At 39.9% G+C, this 16,819-nt stretch overlaps 2 protein-coding genes across 2 annotated transcripts in view; one reads left to right on the top strand and one right to left on the bottom strand.

Annotated features, from left to right (window-relative positions):
- The window catches only part of LOC149834417 (protein LOL2-like), a 56,298-nt gene extending 52,685 nt beyond the window's left edge, over positions 1-3,613 (bottom strand). The window contains exons 1-2 of the mRNA XM_090011395.1: positions 3,351-3,613; positions 1,012-1,125 (exon numbers count right to left, since the gene is read on the bottom strand). Coding sequence (XP_089867521.1) covers positions 1,012-1,123 — 112 coding nt within the window. The 5' untranslated portion in view covers positions 1,124-1,125; positions 3,351-3,613. The remainder of the gene's footprint in view (positions 1-1,011; positions 1,126-3,350) is intronic.
- Positions 3,614-4,856: 1,243 nt separating this feature from the next.
- On the top strand, positions 4,857-7,190 carry LOC149834416 (uncharacterized). Its single transcript, XM_090010116.1, has 2 exons — positions 4,857-5,484; positions 6,088-7,190. The coding sequence occupies exons 1-2, from the start codon at positions 4,982-4,984 to the stop codon at positions 6,860-6,862; spliced, it is 1,278 nt and encodes a 425-aa protein (XP_089866242.1). The 5' UTR covers positions 4,857-4,981; the 3' UTR covers positions 6,863-7,190.
- Positions 7,191-16,819: the final 9,629 nt, after the last annotated feature.

Here is a 16,819-nt window from a genome sequence, read left to right as displayed (position 1 = left end):
ACTCTCAAAATCTGTTGAAATTCCAGATTAGGTAAGAGTATCTCTTTACTTTAGTGAAATAATAACCCACAAGGAAGAGGACAAACAAATCCTACAGAGCTGAACTATAATATATGTTCTCAAATTTTAGTATGTCATCATGCAACCAACTCCTAACATGCAACTCTGCTTCAAGGGAAGGTAAATAAATTCTCCTGTGCCCTTTCCTCTGTGTGTGTGTGTGTGTGCGCGTGTATGTTTCCCTCTCGAGCATATTCAGGTCAACATTGTCAACTAAAAATGGACATACAATAAACTTTGCTGCAACAATTAGGATTCCAATAGATAAAAACAATTTTCATTTGGACACATATCCCTCTTTAAAAAGACCATTCTACTATAGTAGTATGTTACTCGTTTACACTTTCCACAGCATTTCATTTAATGATACAGAAGGCTAAGAATGCTTCTTCAAGTACAATATGGAAACATATTCCACAGGAGGCTTAATAGCGACAAGCCTTTGAAGAAAGGTGGTTAACACTCTCTGACATGGTTATTCAGAAACACATCTTGAAATTTTCATCTGGGCTGACAAACAATCTGAAAGTTTAGCCACACTTGCAGAAGCATCACAGATGGATATGGTATTTCAGAAGCACATTTAAATTAACATCCACGCCAACAAACAAACTGAAAGTTTAGACACAATCACAGAAGAATCCCAAATATTCTCCCAAATTCTAACAACTACTAGCAAAAGCTACCTATGACAATCTGAAGCACCCAAAGTCTCAGTTTTACAGAGTTTCCCTACACAGTCATAACATGTATCCTTGCCACTAAGTTTACCATAATCACAAACTGTTTTATGCAAAGTCTAGCTTTACCTAAAGAGTAGACTAAAAATGTATCTGTGATGCATCATATGCCAATGGAAACTTCTAGAATGTGTTTGGATTTTTATGCATAATCAATGGTTAACTACAGGCATATTTCAATAATACATAAGGAAAAGGAATTGAGAGAAACCAGGAGGTGGTACGGATGTTATTGTATTGCACATTGCACAACGAACGTTTGTGGCTCCTCTAGGGTAAAGAAGAAGACTTCGACATCCAGCACAAACAAGCTGGCTCTGCATAACTGCAACATGCCAACAGATAACAATCAAAATCAAAAAATCAAATAGGGGAAACTTGCATAAAAATTACGACAGCTTGAAGCAAAATGGAAATAATAGCAAGTATAAGCATCAACCCACAGAAACTAGAGTCAAAGTTCACTAGATGATCAAGTTACAACTTACAAGCTTTCAAACACTAGAAGCACCATATGTTCTATTCATGTCTATACATTAAAAACAAGTTCAGAATATAACATAACTGGATAAGTATTGGGTACTGAAAAAACATTGGGGGTGTTTGTGCCATTTTCTGCAGAGCTACCATTGCAGCATCAGGCTAGACAAACTGTGGGTGAGGGGTCGGTGGAGACAACTCTTTTTTCAGCTCATTTTCAGTGGAAAGAGAATCAAACAGGGCATGGTCAGACCCTTTATGTGAGCCCTTCTCCAGGAGTGAATCATCCATGCAACATGACTCCTTCATGCACACTCATTATCTGTCATTGTCTATGCTACAGAAATTTTGTCAGCAGCCTGAATATTCAGCTATTTGAATGGAGATATTCCCATATCTACTACAGAACTTTATTTACACTTGCTACAATGAGAACTTTCAATCTCATGCATCACCCATTCAGCAACGAAATATTCCCACTTGGCAATCTCAGTGGCAGGATAAGAAAGATACAGTGAAGGAGAGGTCATTTTCATTCTAATACTTGAATTTTAAATTAAATTTGCAGTTTGGGAAATAATCACAAGACAAATGTTTCATATATTCAAATGGATAGAATTTCATAATAACAGTGAAGGAACTAGGGGACGTCATGCCAGTCAAAATTCACCACTGCCACCACCACCATCATTATTTCAGCAATCAGATGCCAACCAACAGAATGTCTAACACTTTGAACTTATAGTACTTGAAATTTTACCTAACTACATGGATTGTGAATAACTGGATTGAGTTAAATTGACCAACACTATGCAATCTACTAATTAATCTTTCCCTACTCCCTTCATGAAGTGTAAGCATACTAAGCAATGCCATAAACCTTAGTGTCAGGATTTTCTTGGAGCCGCCAAATCCCATCACATTTCCTGGGATCTGCCATATTTAAGCCCCTAAACAGTGGCGGGCTTTGAAGATTCCATGAGTTCTCTCCAATACACACCGACAACAGGTTCCAGTCAGAGCCTGAAAGCTTTTGGCGTTTTCGTGAAAATATCAAAAAAAGTTACAAAACAGTTAAAATGCAAAAAATATATAAACCATATAAAGAAAAAATATATCAAAAAATCTAAAATAAAGTGGTTATTATCGGGTAAATGTCAGGTCGCAACATTTTCAAAATAGGAGACATTCTAAGAATATCACGATATTTTCAGAATTATATGGATCTGGAAAATCATTGCTAAAATTGCAATAGGTTCAAAATATCAGCGATATTTGTTTGCACAGATTGTAAGGTATCGTGCTTGTACAGACCATAACTGGATTCCTGCAAATATTTGCAAGATGGGTCCTATCAATCTCCTAATTATACGCTGAGCCTTTTTTAATAATCTATTGCACAATCGATCCCAGATTCGTTATCCTATACCTAAATCTCTTCTCTTTATTCTTCAATTCTCAAGTATTTTCAGGCGTCAAAAATCAAAGAGGAAAACCATAGGAATTCTTAAAAATGACGCTCTTTTTTTTATATTTACACGGAGAAACCTCCCCCAGGATCAGAGACCTAGCCGCGCTGGCTCTGCCTGCCCTACTTACGATCACATCACTGTCCTGGCAGCGTAAAACTCCGTGGGCTTACCCCTTGCCCCCAGGGAGTCGCCATGCTTCGGCTTAAGCAAGGGGTGACACCCATGGGATTTGAACCTAGACCGCCTGCCTAGCCGCCTAGGCCCCATCCCGCTACACCAAACCCCTTTTGGGCACAAAATGACGCGCTTGTTCCCATGGTTTTTCCATCAAGATTACCGCTTGAATTAACCGAAATTATTTCGATATATCCGAAAATTCTCGCCTTACATTTAGGAAAAACTCAAACTTGAGCGAAAGAGAACAAAAAGGAATTCAAAATTTCAATAAAGAAAGGAAATTTAAAACCGCGGAACCAAATCTCAAAATGTCCACTAAAGGAAATCATCTAAAACCCTAGAAATTGAGAACAAGGATAAGGAATTTCAAGATATCCAAACTGAGAACTAAAAGATGTCGACGGAAGACCGTCAGGAATACCTTCGACTTTGGACGGAAAAGCCGCGCGTAGACGACGGAAAATCTTCGCGATCGCCCGTCGGGAACTCGCCGAAACCTCCCAACCTCGCCCGACCGTAGTAGCGACTATTTTTGGGGGGTTTCTTGGATCTTTTCTTTCGTAATCTTTTTTGGGGGAAAGGAAAAAATTGGAAACGAGAAATTGCTTAAACGGGAAGAATTCTGTCCGACAGATGATAGACGAACGAAGAGAGGGGCGGCATGAAAAGGACGCAGGATCTGTTATGACATCCTTTTGCATTCAAATATCAAGCTCACCAAAAGAAACTGTTGCCAAGTTGATAACGTGAGGATTTATTTAATTTAGGAAATAGAGAGGAAGGCTCCACTTTCATGAACTTATTTTTTAAATACACAAAATTTGACTACATTATTTCATGTTTGCAGGACCCCATGGATAGGATGACGCGGCTTTTGATATCTGAAATTACTAAAACCAACCAGTTTTGAATGGGTCAGAGTCCGACCTGCGTACCCCCACACGGGTCGTGAAAACTGGGATCCGTCTCTCTCCCATTGTAAATTGTAGGGTTGTCAATAGGTCGGGTTTGACCCGGACCCGGACCCGAACCCGAACCATATCAAACCTTATAGGGTCAGGCTTTGGTGATAAATAAGAAGACCCGATTAGAATCCGGGCCGGACAAGAAGGGTCCAATTAATACATGGAGCCAGGTATGGTTTGTGAAATTTTATAAGGGCCCCCGAGTTTCTATTGAGATATGTAATTTTTCAATGTAAAAATGATAAAAAAATATTATTTTACCGGGCATGGTCTGGCTCTGGTTCATGTAGTCCTCATATCTGTTCTCACATATCTCAAAGATCCAATAGAACATAAATCTGAATCCAATCCATGTATACATTTGGATCTTATTGTATTCATTCATATTCGAAAGATAATGTTGGCTTGAATTGGAGGTCCAACCAAGCTTCGCTTGCACACTTAACCTGGACATTCTTCACGGCAAGTGGACCCGGAACTTGCTAGTAATGTATACTAATCTGATCTGGATTGGTGATATAGGCTACTAATCGGATTTGGATTCAGATGAGAAAGGCCCTTATACAACTCAGGACCATTTAACTATCTTAATCCGACGCATATTTATATGTAAACGGAGTCTGATATACTCAGATCCAAAGTGAAATCCGGACTGAAGTTGATCTGTTATCTATTCAGATCAGAAACTCTTTGCAGAATCCAACTAAACAAATTGGGGACGGTAGGATACCCAGCCCAAACTCAAGCCAGCCAACATCCCTATGGAGATGAAGAAAGCGTTTTCTGTGGGATCATGTCCAAAAGCTTCGAGATGAAGAAAGCGTTTTGGATATCTCTAGAAGAACGCGATTTCCAAAAGTCAGTCAACAAATCGAGTCGCGTCCCTCCTCTTCTTCTTTCCGCGACACTTTCATCTCTTTTCTCTTTTTTTAAAGGGACTTGTATCTTCCGTCTCCGTCAACTCTCAAGAAAATTTATTTCGTCTGAGAGCCGTCATCACCGTTTTCCTCATCTTATTAAACATCACCATCACCATTTTTTTCCCTATTCTCAGGCCTGCTTCTTCATTGCAGAGGCATCATCATCCATGGCATCGTCTTCATCATCATCATCGTCTTCTTCTTCTTCTTCTTCTTCTTCTTCTTCTTCTTCGGAGTTCGAAGTGTTTCTGAGTTTTAGGGGAGAGGACACTCGCAAGACGTTCGCAAGCCACCTGTACGAAGCTCTCTACCAGAGAGGTATCAAAACTTTCATGGACGAAGAGGGCCTTCAGAGAGGGGAGAGGATAAGCGAGAGCATATGGAGGGCGATCGAAGGGTCGGAGATCTGCATCCCCATATTCTCCAGGTCCTATGGGGACTCAAGGTGGTGTCTGATGGAGCTGGCCAAGATGATGCAGTGCAAGAAGATTATCCTTCCAGTCTTCTACCACGTCGATCCCTCTGACGTCCGACACCAGAGGGGGTGTTTCGATGCGGCCTTCCGGAGTCACATATTGCGTTTCGACCAGGGGACGGTGATGGAGTGGAGGAGTGCTCTAAGAGAAGTTGCAGAGATCTCTGGTTATGATATCAGGAACGTTGCCAATGGGTGAGTTACTCTCTCTCTCTCCAACAGGGTACATGTTTATTCTATGCTTCTTTAGGCATGATTCTGTTTCCAACAATTGTACCTGCCCTACCCTATGCTTCTTTAGGCAGTGAAAGCTTCTTCTTTTTTTCCATTTATTAGAGTATATATTAAGTTTTTTTTTTTAATATTAAGATTGATTATTATGCTTTTCCTTACCTTGAGAATTGGTTGCAAGGCCACGATGAAAGAACTCCCCTGTTGCTTTAATTTTGTCACTGGTTGGTTGCTAGTAGATGCATCAGTAAAGTTAAGGTCCTTATGGCAGATAACAGCATGATGGCACGATTTCTTGAATAATTAAGGTGGAGTAAGATGTGAAGCCAAATGGGCAATCAGGTCCAATGGGCCTATCCTAGCTGCTTTCACTCCGGATAAAAAGGCAACTCATGGTTGTGAGGAAGCAACCACGCCCCTGGTTGTGGAGTGAATTTCCATGAAGGGGCAATTTACATTAGGATGCCGGATGCCCTTCATTATTGTTAGGATGGACGGCATCCTGCGTTAGAGTGGCTGGGATCATGTTGCTAATCTATTGATGTTCTTTGATGTGCAAATTGGCAGTAATGAGGCAAAGTTGATCCAGATTATTGTGGAAAGGGTCATGTATGAACTTAACTATGGCTCATTGAACCTGACCAACAAAGTTAACATGGGCCCAGGGGTTAGTGCTATGTACAACCAATTGAATCGAATGGGAGAGCAAATGATGATGCGAATGGCAGAGCAGTTCCGGGCCGGTGCATTACATGGAACCAATCCGTACATGGGGTTATTAGGAGTTCAAGCCATGCAACAACAGCTGAGGCAAATGCAGGGGCAAAGAGCAGAGCAGATGAGTTCAACAGGCACCTCTGTTGGACCCAATCCATACATGATGTCAGGACCTCAAGCCATACTAGAGCAAATGGAGCAAATTCAGGGGCTGAAACCAGTGCAAATTGCAGAGCAGCCAAGTTCAGCAAGCCCCTCGATTGGAACCGACAATTACACGGTGCCAGTAACTCATCCCCCACAAGAAAAGACGAAGCAAGTGCAAGAGCAGAAACCGATACAAAGGGGTGAGAGCTCCTCTGCTGCAGCAAATTCTCACATGGGCCCGGGAACCGAGGCCAAACGAAGACAAGAGAGGCAAATGCAATGGGATAACATGATAGACCAGGTGAAGTCAAACTCCTCAACCTCTGACATGAGGCCAACATTTCAGGCCGTGGAAGAGCAACTGAATCAAATGAAGTTGCAGACACTGGTCCAAATGATGGAAAATTTCAAGAATTATGAGAATGATGTGGCGCAAATTCTTGACCGGGTTACCAAGAACTTTGGTAGGATGCAGTAATTGTCTAGCCAGAGATGCAATGCCACCCAAATTGAGCAGCAGTGCTGAAGCCTTTGAATCTGCACAGCCACCCAGATGAAGCCTTTGAATCAGCACAGCCACAAATAACCATTGAACGCAGCAGCTAACCCTTACATACCTTGTATAATGGAAGAATGGGAGGATTTTGATTATTCTGTACCCCCCTTGTTGGCTTATTCAAGTGAGCAATTCCTTCATTAGCGACATTAAGACTGATTCCTCTGATTAGTTCATTGGCAACTTTGGTTCTGCATTTCTGTATATGTTGTTGATGTTTTCTCAATTATAAAACAAAAAAGTACTGCAATATATATATATATATATATGGAGGAAAATTCAGATCTCGCGAGTATTTGCCAGAGTTTTCAAACGGGAGCTCTGTAACAGGGAACAGTTATGCACATTTGTCCTCCGTGTGAGCATATATGCATGTTTTTGATCCACCGGAAATCCTTTAAAAGCCAAACCCATTCATTAAACTGTTTCTAGCTATAAATCCACGCCCCAACCAAGCTCAATGCATCAGACTTGACTTGGACAGCTTGTGAAGTTGGTCGGACCAAGCTAAGTCAAAGCAAAGCAATGACTGCAGCCATCCAAGCACCATATTATGAAATGTTGTCATGTCATTGGACTGGAAGCAAACACAGACATTGGAAATCTATTTGAAAACAGGTAGCTAGAGAAGGAACTATGAAACCGAACAATTTAAAAAATGGATTTGCAAAGTGCTCGCCGGATTTATGATGGTGCTCCCTAACAGGTAGGTGGGAAGTACCCAATCCACAGAATTTGTGGATTCCATAATTCCTTTCCCTGACTAGTTTTCAAACAGGACCAGCAGTTCCCAAACAGAACCAACACTTGGCCAAGGGAGGCGGGCCACCTTGGTGGTATTTTAGGGATCCAACCCCATTGTTATCAAACTGATCCAAAACCAATTTGCTAATAGGCCATTACCTAGTTTCCACATACAATATCGTGTTTCCAAATTACCCCTATGCTAACATTACACTACCTAAACTGCTACTGCACTAGCTGTCTTAGATCTTAAACTGGATCTTGGCCTTTTGCTCTGTTTCGGTGCCTCTTCATCTTCATGAGGATTCATTCTTCATTGATCATTGTAGACACCAAAAATATTTCAAGTTCCCAAACCAACTTGGATTGCAACGCCCCGACACATAGTTATGTCATGACTCGTTGGAACTTGGGTTTGGCTTGTTTACACTCAGAAGAATGCGAGTTATGAATTTTAAAATGTTTCGTTGCTCGTTGAGAATGAGAAGTACCTTTTATAGGAGTATGAGTAAATAATATATGGACCTGGTGGTGGGTTTTTTTTTTTTTGAAAGGCTAGCTGGAGTTAGGCAAACCCCTATCAGATATCTCTTAAGCCCCATGTGGCAGAGGGATTCGAACCTGGGCCTTCAGCTTGGCACAGGACCCCGCTTACCACATGGGATACCACCTGGGTGGTGGACCTGGTGTTGTTATAACAACGTTTTTCCTACCAAACTCAGGTTCATACCAAAAAAAATTTTTTTTGCATGGTATCAATATCATGACTCAACTTCAGCTTTGTCTATACAAGGTTGAGTCAGACCCAGACACAGACCGAGCCTGCTACAGCATCGGACCCAGGGCTAAATGCGCCCGGATCTGATGTAGGTCCGACCCGTTTACATTAAGTAGAGTAAACCTCACATCATGAACTCTCTCTCTCTCTCTCTCTCTCTCTCTCTCTCTCTCTCTCTCTTGCAAGCAAGATTTGACTTTGATCCCATGATTTCGAAAAAAAATAAAAGAAAATCTCACGCATGAGGTATAAAAAATAAAAGCAAGCAAAACGCGGCATCCAAAAGTCAAAGTCAACAGATCATGTATCTAGAATTTTTATTAGACAATAATATAATGTTTAGACTGGTCGTCACTGACATGTGGCAGGTCCATTGTCACCCCTTCAAACATGGTGCCCTAAACGGCGTGTCCCTGTGATGTAGTCTCTCTTGTTTGAGTGGAGGCTTTGTTCTTGAAGATTTCAAGGTATACGTCTGCCTTGAGGTAGTCCAATCAAGAATGAAATCTCCACCCTCAAACAGGATTACAAGGACATAAACCCCAATGGAATGCATCTCTCCAAATGACATAAGCTCATCAAATAATGGTGCTGTAGGTTTCTCTTTAGTGTTTTAAAAAATAGAAGCATAATGGTGCTCATAGACTAAGTTTGAGTGAACAAGGGAAGTCATGTATTGGAGGAGACAGTTGGATATACATCACATTAAATAAAGCTAAACTTTTCTTGATTATAACATATATTTCCTTGTTCTGAAAACAAAAAAGGTCAATCAATATCCTATTCCAATCATGATAAGTTAATCCTTTTCCATTGTGATTTATTTGTGAATCTCATCTCTATCATTAAAAACATAATTTACTAGTAGTATTCGATTAATTAACCTAACCAAAGAGCTTGAGAAAATGAAAACCTACATATAGAGAAATTAACCTAAATCATATATGAATGCGATATTCTTAAGAATTAGAACAGATTTTCAAATATATATATATAGAGAGAGAGAGAGATGGAAACATGCTAAATGGGCATGGTGCTAAATGAAACTTGTAATTGGATTTTCGGTATTTTTGTTACAATTTTGATGCCATAAATATGTTCAGCATGATTAATTTACTAGAAATCGATACTTGAATCATAAATTTTGGATGAAAAAATGGTATGTGGAGCCACCAAAGTTTATGAAAATTGTAGGCTGTTGATTTTTTAAACCTCATAAAAACCTATCCATGCATCTGAATAAATTACACTAAGAACTGATTCTTATAAAAACAAGCATATACATCATATCTGTATAGTCAGAATTTTGAAAAAATACAGCACACTGCCCATTTAGTAGGTTCCCATTTCTCTCTCGCATATATATATATATATATATATATATATATATATATATATATATATATATATAGAGAGAGAGAGAGAGAGAGAGAGAGAGAGAAATGGGAACCTACTATATAACATGTGCACATCTCGCGAGTGTAGCCAAAACGGGTCACCCCGTTCATTGGGGTAATAGATCCCCAATGTCCCGTGTTATTATCATGGAAGCAGAGGCCAGTGTTCAGGGCAGGACACTTTAAAAAGTGCTCGGCCCAACTAGAGGCCACCCCTATTAAAGAGCAGAACACTTAAATGGTGTTCTGGCCCCCAACACACAATCACGTCCCCTTACCCACCTTGGGATCCCATTATTGCAAACTTTTACTATATTTGACCCTTGTGACTTTTAAATCCTTAAATTTTAATGTTTTTGCCTCCCCCTTTAGGCATTTTTGTTAGAGGGAAATTGATTATTGAATAAAGTACAAGGTTGCTATCGTTCTCAATGCGTTTTATTAGACCATGTTAAAGCAATCTGGCTAGTTCATTGGTTGGTGAACATGCATTATGTAAGAAATTATTATTCTCAAATAGGCTTTTTAAAAAAAATCGAAAAATTACTGACGTGTGTTGTACAAGAATCGTACTGCAAAAATATCAGGTTTTGTAAAATAAATTGAAAATACGTGTATATATATATATATATATATATATATATATATATATATATATATATATATATATATATATATATATATATATATATATATATATAGTCACTAGAATATGTGAAGTGAAAATATGAGAACTAATGTGTGAACTTCAAATTTTCATGATTTTTTGTTCTTTTTTCTTGAATCTAACCACTCATTACAAGAATATGGGTCAATAGTGGCGACCTATTGATGGCGACACAAAAAAGTCACCGCTATTGATGGAGTTAAATTGTCGCAATAACAATGACTTTATATATCGCTGTTATAGAGTAACTATATAATCGTGATTTTGTACGATGTCATTATAAAGTAACTATATAACAACATGTAAAGTCACCGTTATGGGATAACTACATAACGGCGACATAGAAAGTCATTGTTATAGAGTCTATAGGTATAAAACCTATTAACGAAGATAACAGTGACATGCAAAGTCCTTGTTATAGAGTCTATAGGTATAAAACCTAAAATTGGATTTCTGAAAACCCTATGGGCATGCCCCTCCTCTCGCCATAGTTGGTGGCAGGGGCGTAGCTAGGATTCATGTGAGGGGGGGGGCAAACAGGGTTGTAGAAAAAAAAATTATTTGTGTGATAGTCGGGGGCAGCTACCCCGATTTTTTTTTTTTGAGATAAAATAAAAAATGGCTACAATTATTAATAAAAATCTATTTCATATGGACAAATCAAACTATTTGCTGCAGTCAGGGCTGGGCTAGGACTGGGCTGGGCTAAAAAATGGATAAAAATCTATTTCATATGTAATCAGGTCAGGGCTAGGACTGGGCTTTTAAAAAAAAAAAAATTAACTGTTTGGAGAGGCAGGACTGGGCTGCCCCCCCCTAGCTACGCCCCTGGTTGGTGGCTGTCATGCCGAGAGAGGTGGCAATTTTTGAAACCAGTCTGCCCGATCAAAACCATTTTGAAATCTCGTTTTAAGTTCGTGCTTAAAAGCTAAAACCCTCTGTGGGTGAGGGAGAAACTAAGGACAAAATCACGAGGGTCACGAGCCGTCTCGTTGTGCTTCTCTTTTTGAAAAAATTTTAGACCATCTATTTTTAAATTTTATAAAAACCAAACTGTGTCAAAATCAGACCATCCAAGAGTCGATTCCTATAAAATCAAATTTGTAGATCACATCTGTTTAGTCAGAATTAAGAAAAGCATGAAAAAATACTTCACGGCTGACAGTAGGCTAGAAAAGTAGTAGGTAGCCACTACCTACTATATATATATATATAATACAAGATTTGTACTAAATATGGCACAATGCTAAATGAAAGATTTTATCAGACTTTCTGTATTTTTTGAAATTTTAACCATACAAATGTATTGAACATGACTGATTTACTAGAAATTGGCACTTGGATGATGCATTTTGGGTGGAAAACATGGTATTTGAAGCTTAAAATTTTATGATATATACGTGATACAAGATTTGTGCTAAATATGGCACAATGCTAACTGAAATATTTTATCAGACTTTTCGTGTTTTTTGAAATTTTAACCACACAAATGTGTTCAACGTGAGTGATTTTGTAAGACTCGTATCTCTCGGTTTCCTTAAAAAAAAATTGGATCCAGGACTGGATCCGGATGGGTAGTCGACTCACCAATCGACACCCCGCCCCCGCCCGCCTCCCTGTTAGCCAATTTAAAACCCCAAGGGGGGGCGAGGGGGAGGTTTCTTTTTAATCGCAAACCCGATCTCGTCTCTCTCTCATGTCGGAGTTCCCTGACCCGACTCTCTCTCGCCCGTCTCTCTCTCTCTCTCTCTCTCTCTCTCACGCCGGGGCCACGTCTCAGCCCTCTCTCTCTCTCTCTCTCTCTCTCTCTGCACTTCCACCCGATCATCGGATGCTCTCCGCTAAGTCCCTCTCTCTTGCTCTATCTTTTAGTTTTGTCGGATGGAGGGGTCGAGTCACCTACACCTGTACCCTCTTCTCCTTCTTCCTATGTTTTCTCAGAGAACAGTAGGCAGTTGTTGGCTGTTTCTGTGTCCATATTGGGTGGTCGACCAGGTGAGGAGGTTGAAGCCGCTACCTATCTCCCTCTCTTCTTCCCTGCTAGCTCGCCAAAAGAGAGGGTGCTTAGAAACCTCTTTGTTTTATTTCTGAAAAAGAAAAGGGTTAGCAGCAGCCAGAGGCTGCTACTACTTTTCTTTTTTTTTGGCGGCCGAAGGGAACCCACTCCCTCCCCACTACCATCACCTATGCGGTTAGGAGGCCAAAGCCACCTGGGTGGTGGTTTTGTTCCACCGCCCCAAGCAATGACAACGTCAACATGACTACCGTTGTGCTCGATTTTTGCCTGACTCCTCGAACCCTGTCAGGGAGGGGGGGCTCGACCCACCCAAGCCCACCCACTCCACTGGCCTGGGGTATTGAGTGGGTTGGGTTGGGCTCGGCTGAGTCGAGCCCACCAGCCCAACCAAGTTTAGGTAAACCCTGGGGCTTAGGTTTGATTCGGTCCAGCTTAGACGAGCCACCTAGACCCCCAGCTCCCCCTCTTATTTCCTTTTCTCTTCTGGTCATCGCCCTCATGCGCAGCAGCAATAGCAACTATTGCTGCTTTGGGCCCAACCAGAACCGAGTTGCCGAGCTCAGCCCGATCCCTAATTGGTTAGGTATTAAGCTCAGCTTGGTTGGAAACTGAGCCCGGCTCAGTAGTCGACTAATTCCGAACTCGTCTTGCACTCAAACTCGATTCGGGTTCGACCCCTTTGACACAATCATCACATATTCTATTAATATAAGATATTAACATTTTTACATCATACAACACGATAAAATATCTTTTAGTGCACCAGATCGGTGCAATGAATGAGACACACTTATCGAGACAAGATCCTTTAAGAACCTACGCTTAGAATTGTCAAAGATTCAGACAATCTCCAAGGTAGGAAAAAGTTGTATATGAAAACAAATGTCCAAATACTTTTAACATTATATATATATATATAACTCAAGGACGCAGTTTTGTGTATTATTGTCCATTTTAAATAACATCATTTACTTTGCCATCGCGTTATAATCTACAAAAGTTCCTTTTTACGCAATTTATTTTGCCTGACATAAGGTTTCGTACATCGGGCATCGCTTATACAATTTATTTAGCCCATTGCACGATTTCATACACTGGGCATCGCTTACGCAATTTATTTAGCCTGATCAACATAACAAAAGGCTTCGACAACATAGCCCTAAGTGGTGCGTATGTCTGGTCCTTTTCGTTATCCAAAATAACTCGGATATTCCCCAACCTAAAACATGGGACATTAAAACTTTTAAAAAAATGTTTGGGTTTCTTTTTTATTAACCAATATCGTTTTCATCATAGTAGTACTAGTAGACATGCACAACATGTTAGTACTACAGTGGTTGGACTGAAGGTTTATGGTAATCTCGTAGTGTGATAATGTATCATGGTTAAAAGAAAATTGTATAAATAAAAATGATTGTCTTCACTGGAAAGATGCTTGATTTGGTTTAAAAGACCAGAGCATGTAGAATGGGTCGTTAGTTAAAATAAGACCTGACATACTCATTCATCTTTTTTGTTTCATCAAAACACAAGGGCCCCTCGGGAGCCCTTCCCCAAGTCGGACGAAGAAAACGGCAGCAGGGGCCGAGGCCCCTGCCAACGAAAAATAGAGGGGGCAGCAGGGGCTTGTCCCGTGCCAGCCATTCGACCCAACGCAAGCGGCAACCCTGCCGCCTGTCGGAGGAAGAAGGTCGAAGAAGATGAATGAGAAGAAGGCTGAAGAAAAAATGGGAAAAGAGTTACCTGAGGAGAGGAACGGAATGAGAGGCATGGTGATGCTCCCCGGAGCAACAACGGCGACGGTTAGCAGTTGAATGGGGCTCGGGGTTATGTTGACGGCAATCAAGAGGGTTTGAGGAAGGTGTCATCAGGGAAAAGAGGTCATCGGCCGAGGGAGGTTTCTGGAGAGCAAGGTCAGAGAGAGACGGCAATGGGGAGATCGTCGACGCAGTCACCGGCGACTCTAGTCATCGGTGGCCGCTGGGGAAACGAGAGGAGACACAGAGAGGGGGAGTTCTCAGGGTCGTCGAGGTGTCTACCAAACACAGGGAGGAGAAGGTGGCTAGAGCAGTCATCGGAGAGCGGTAGGTGGTCGGGGCAGTCGCCACAGAGCGGTAGATGGCTGGGGCAAGCAGCGCGGGTTGATTTCGTGACCTAGATGGGCGTTTTACATCGAAACTTAGCGACAGAACAATTTTGTCGCCAACACCGATGCTACTGAGGGACGGATTAACGACAAAATATTTTGTCATAAACGTCATCGCTAATTAGCGGCAGAGTATCGATGGGGAAAAGCCGATGCTAATCCATCGCTAAGTTGTGACACATATTGCAACGTATGTAATTCTGTCTCTAATTAACGATGGATTTGGCGACAGAATTGTTTCATCGCAAATTCTGCAACTAAATTATATTTTAGGGATGACTCATTTTCTCTCGCTAATCCGTCGCAAAATTACGACAGATTGATTTCATCGCAAATTTTTGTCACTAATTGATATTTTTCTTGTAGTGTAATGAATGCTTTGTTAATATTTTATCATGTATGGATCATAAGTTTAGCTTTTTACTCCATAATTGTATAACACTTATTTTTCTGATTTCTTTGAATCAATCTTCAATAACAGCCTTAACTAATGTACTTGTTATAGAATAACACATCATAACCTTTAAACTTTCATAATTATAGTTTAATACAATACCATGCAAACGTTGCCAAAATTCTCTATATTAGTGCTAGTTCTATCATTTTTTCCCAGCATTTAGTACTCGTGCTATTTTTTTTACTAAAGTACAAGTTGGACACAAGTGACCCATTTACTTCACTAATTAAAATAATAGCACATTGAAACCCACATAAATTATACAGTTAAGAGTGTCAAGCATTATAATTGACTGAACATCATATCTTCTCACTCAGACTTTGATATTCTAAATGTTGGAAGATGACAATAAGAATGTTGTGTTATTATATAAGGGTAGGTTGGCATTTTTATCTCACTTTCGTGTAGGTCTCCTATTTTTCTGATTACGTTGGGTTACCTCTAGTAGTAGTCATCACAATAGTACTTGTTGTTGAACATCGTACTATGTTAATTATTCTTTCACACTTTTTAAACATGGCACCAAGTATATATTGATATTGTTTCCTATTCAATGAGAAGTTTTGTCTCTTTATCGCTTCATTGTTTAGTAGTCTCATTTATCTCTTATCACATAGTTTTTTTAATACTAGCTATGATCAAAGCAGTTGTTGGAGCTGAGACATGTAGTTGAGTTTGCTATATTTAAAGTATGCACAAAACCCACATGTGTGGTATTAAGAGAGTTTTAGAGATCATAATTAATTGCACATCATATATTCTCGCTCATAATTTCATATTTTATCTTGTTGTAGATGACATAATGAATGCCTTGTGATTATCTTGTCAAATAGAGATAAGTTCATCGTTTTTACCCCCACAATTGTATAGCTCTCTTATTTCTCTCATTTATTTCGATCAATCTCTAATAACAACCCTAACCAACGTTCTTGTTGTATAATAGTACATTGTATCATTCACACTTTCACAATTATTGTGATTGAATACAACACCAATTAAACATCAACAAAATTTCTTATTTTAGAAGTAGTTTTGTCATTTGCCCCCAACATTGAGTAGCTATGATTAAAGTAATTATTAGACACACGACACACAGTTCAGTTCGCTCACCAAAATTAAAGTTTGCACAAAACCCACGTGTTGTGATGAGAGAGTTTGGATCATCCGTATAATTGCATATTTTAGCTTGTCACTCAAAATTTCACATTTTATCTTGTTATAAATGGCATAATTAATGCATGTTATTGTCTTGTCATGTAAGGGTAAGTTTATCTTTTTATGCCACAATTGTATAACTCTCTTATTTTTCTCATTTCTTTTGATCAATTTCTATTAACAACCTTAACCAAGGTACTTGATGGTGAACAACACATTGTATCCTTCACACTTTCATAGTTATTGCCATTCAATCACTACAAGAAAAACGTGGATTAGCGACGGACGTTATCCGTCGCTAATCCGTCGCTAAACAGTTTAGCGACGGATTGGCGATGGATTAACGATGGATAGCGTTCGCCGCATAATCCTGGTCCCTAATTAGCGATAGAACTTATCTGTTGCTACTTCTGTCGCTAATTTGTGACAGATTAGTGACAGACATGATCCGTCGCGAGTACGTCACTATTTTAAATTAGCGACGGATAATATCTATCTTGAGTATGTCGCTATTTTAA

The sequence above is a fragment of the Nuphar pumila genome, chromosome 6, assembly GCF_984573655.1.
Source record: "Nuphar pumila chromosome 6, dmNupPumi1.hap1.1, whole genome shotgun sequence".
NCBI classification, from domain to species: Eukaryota; Viridiplantae; Streptophyta; class Magnoliopsida; order Nymphaeales; family Nymphaeaceae; genus Nuphar; species Nuphar pumila.
This window is presented reverse-complemented; position numbering and strand designations above follow the sequence as displayed.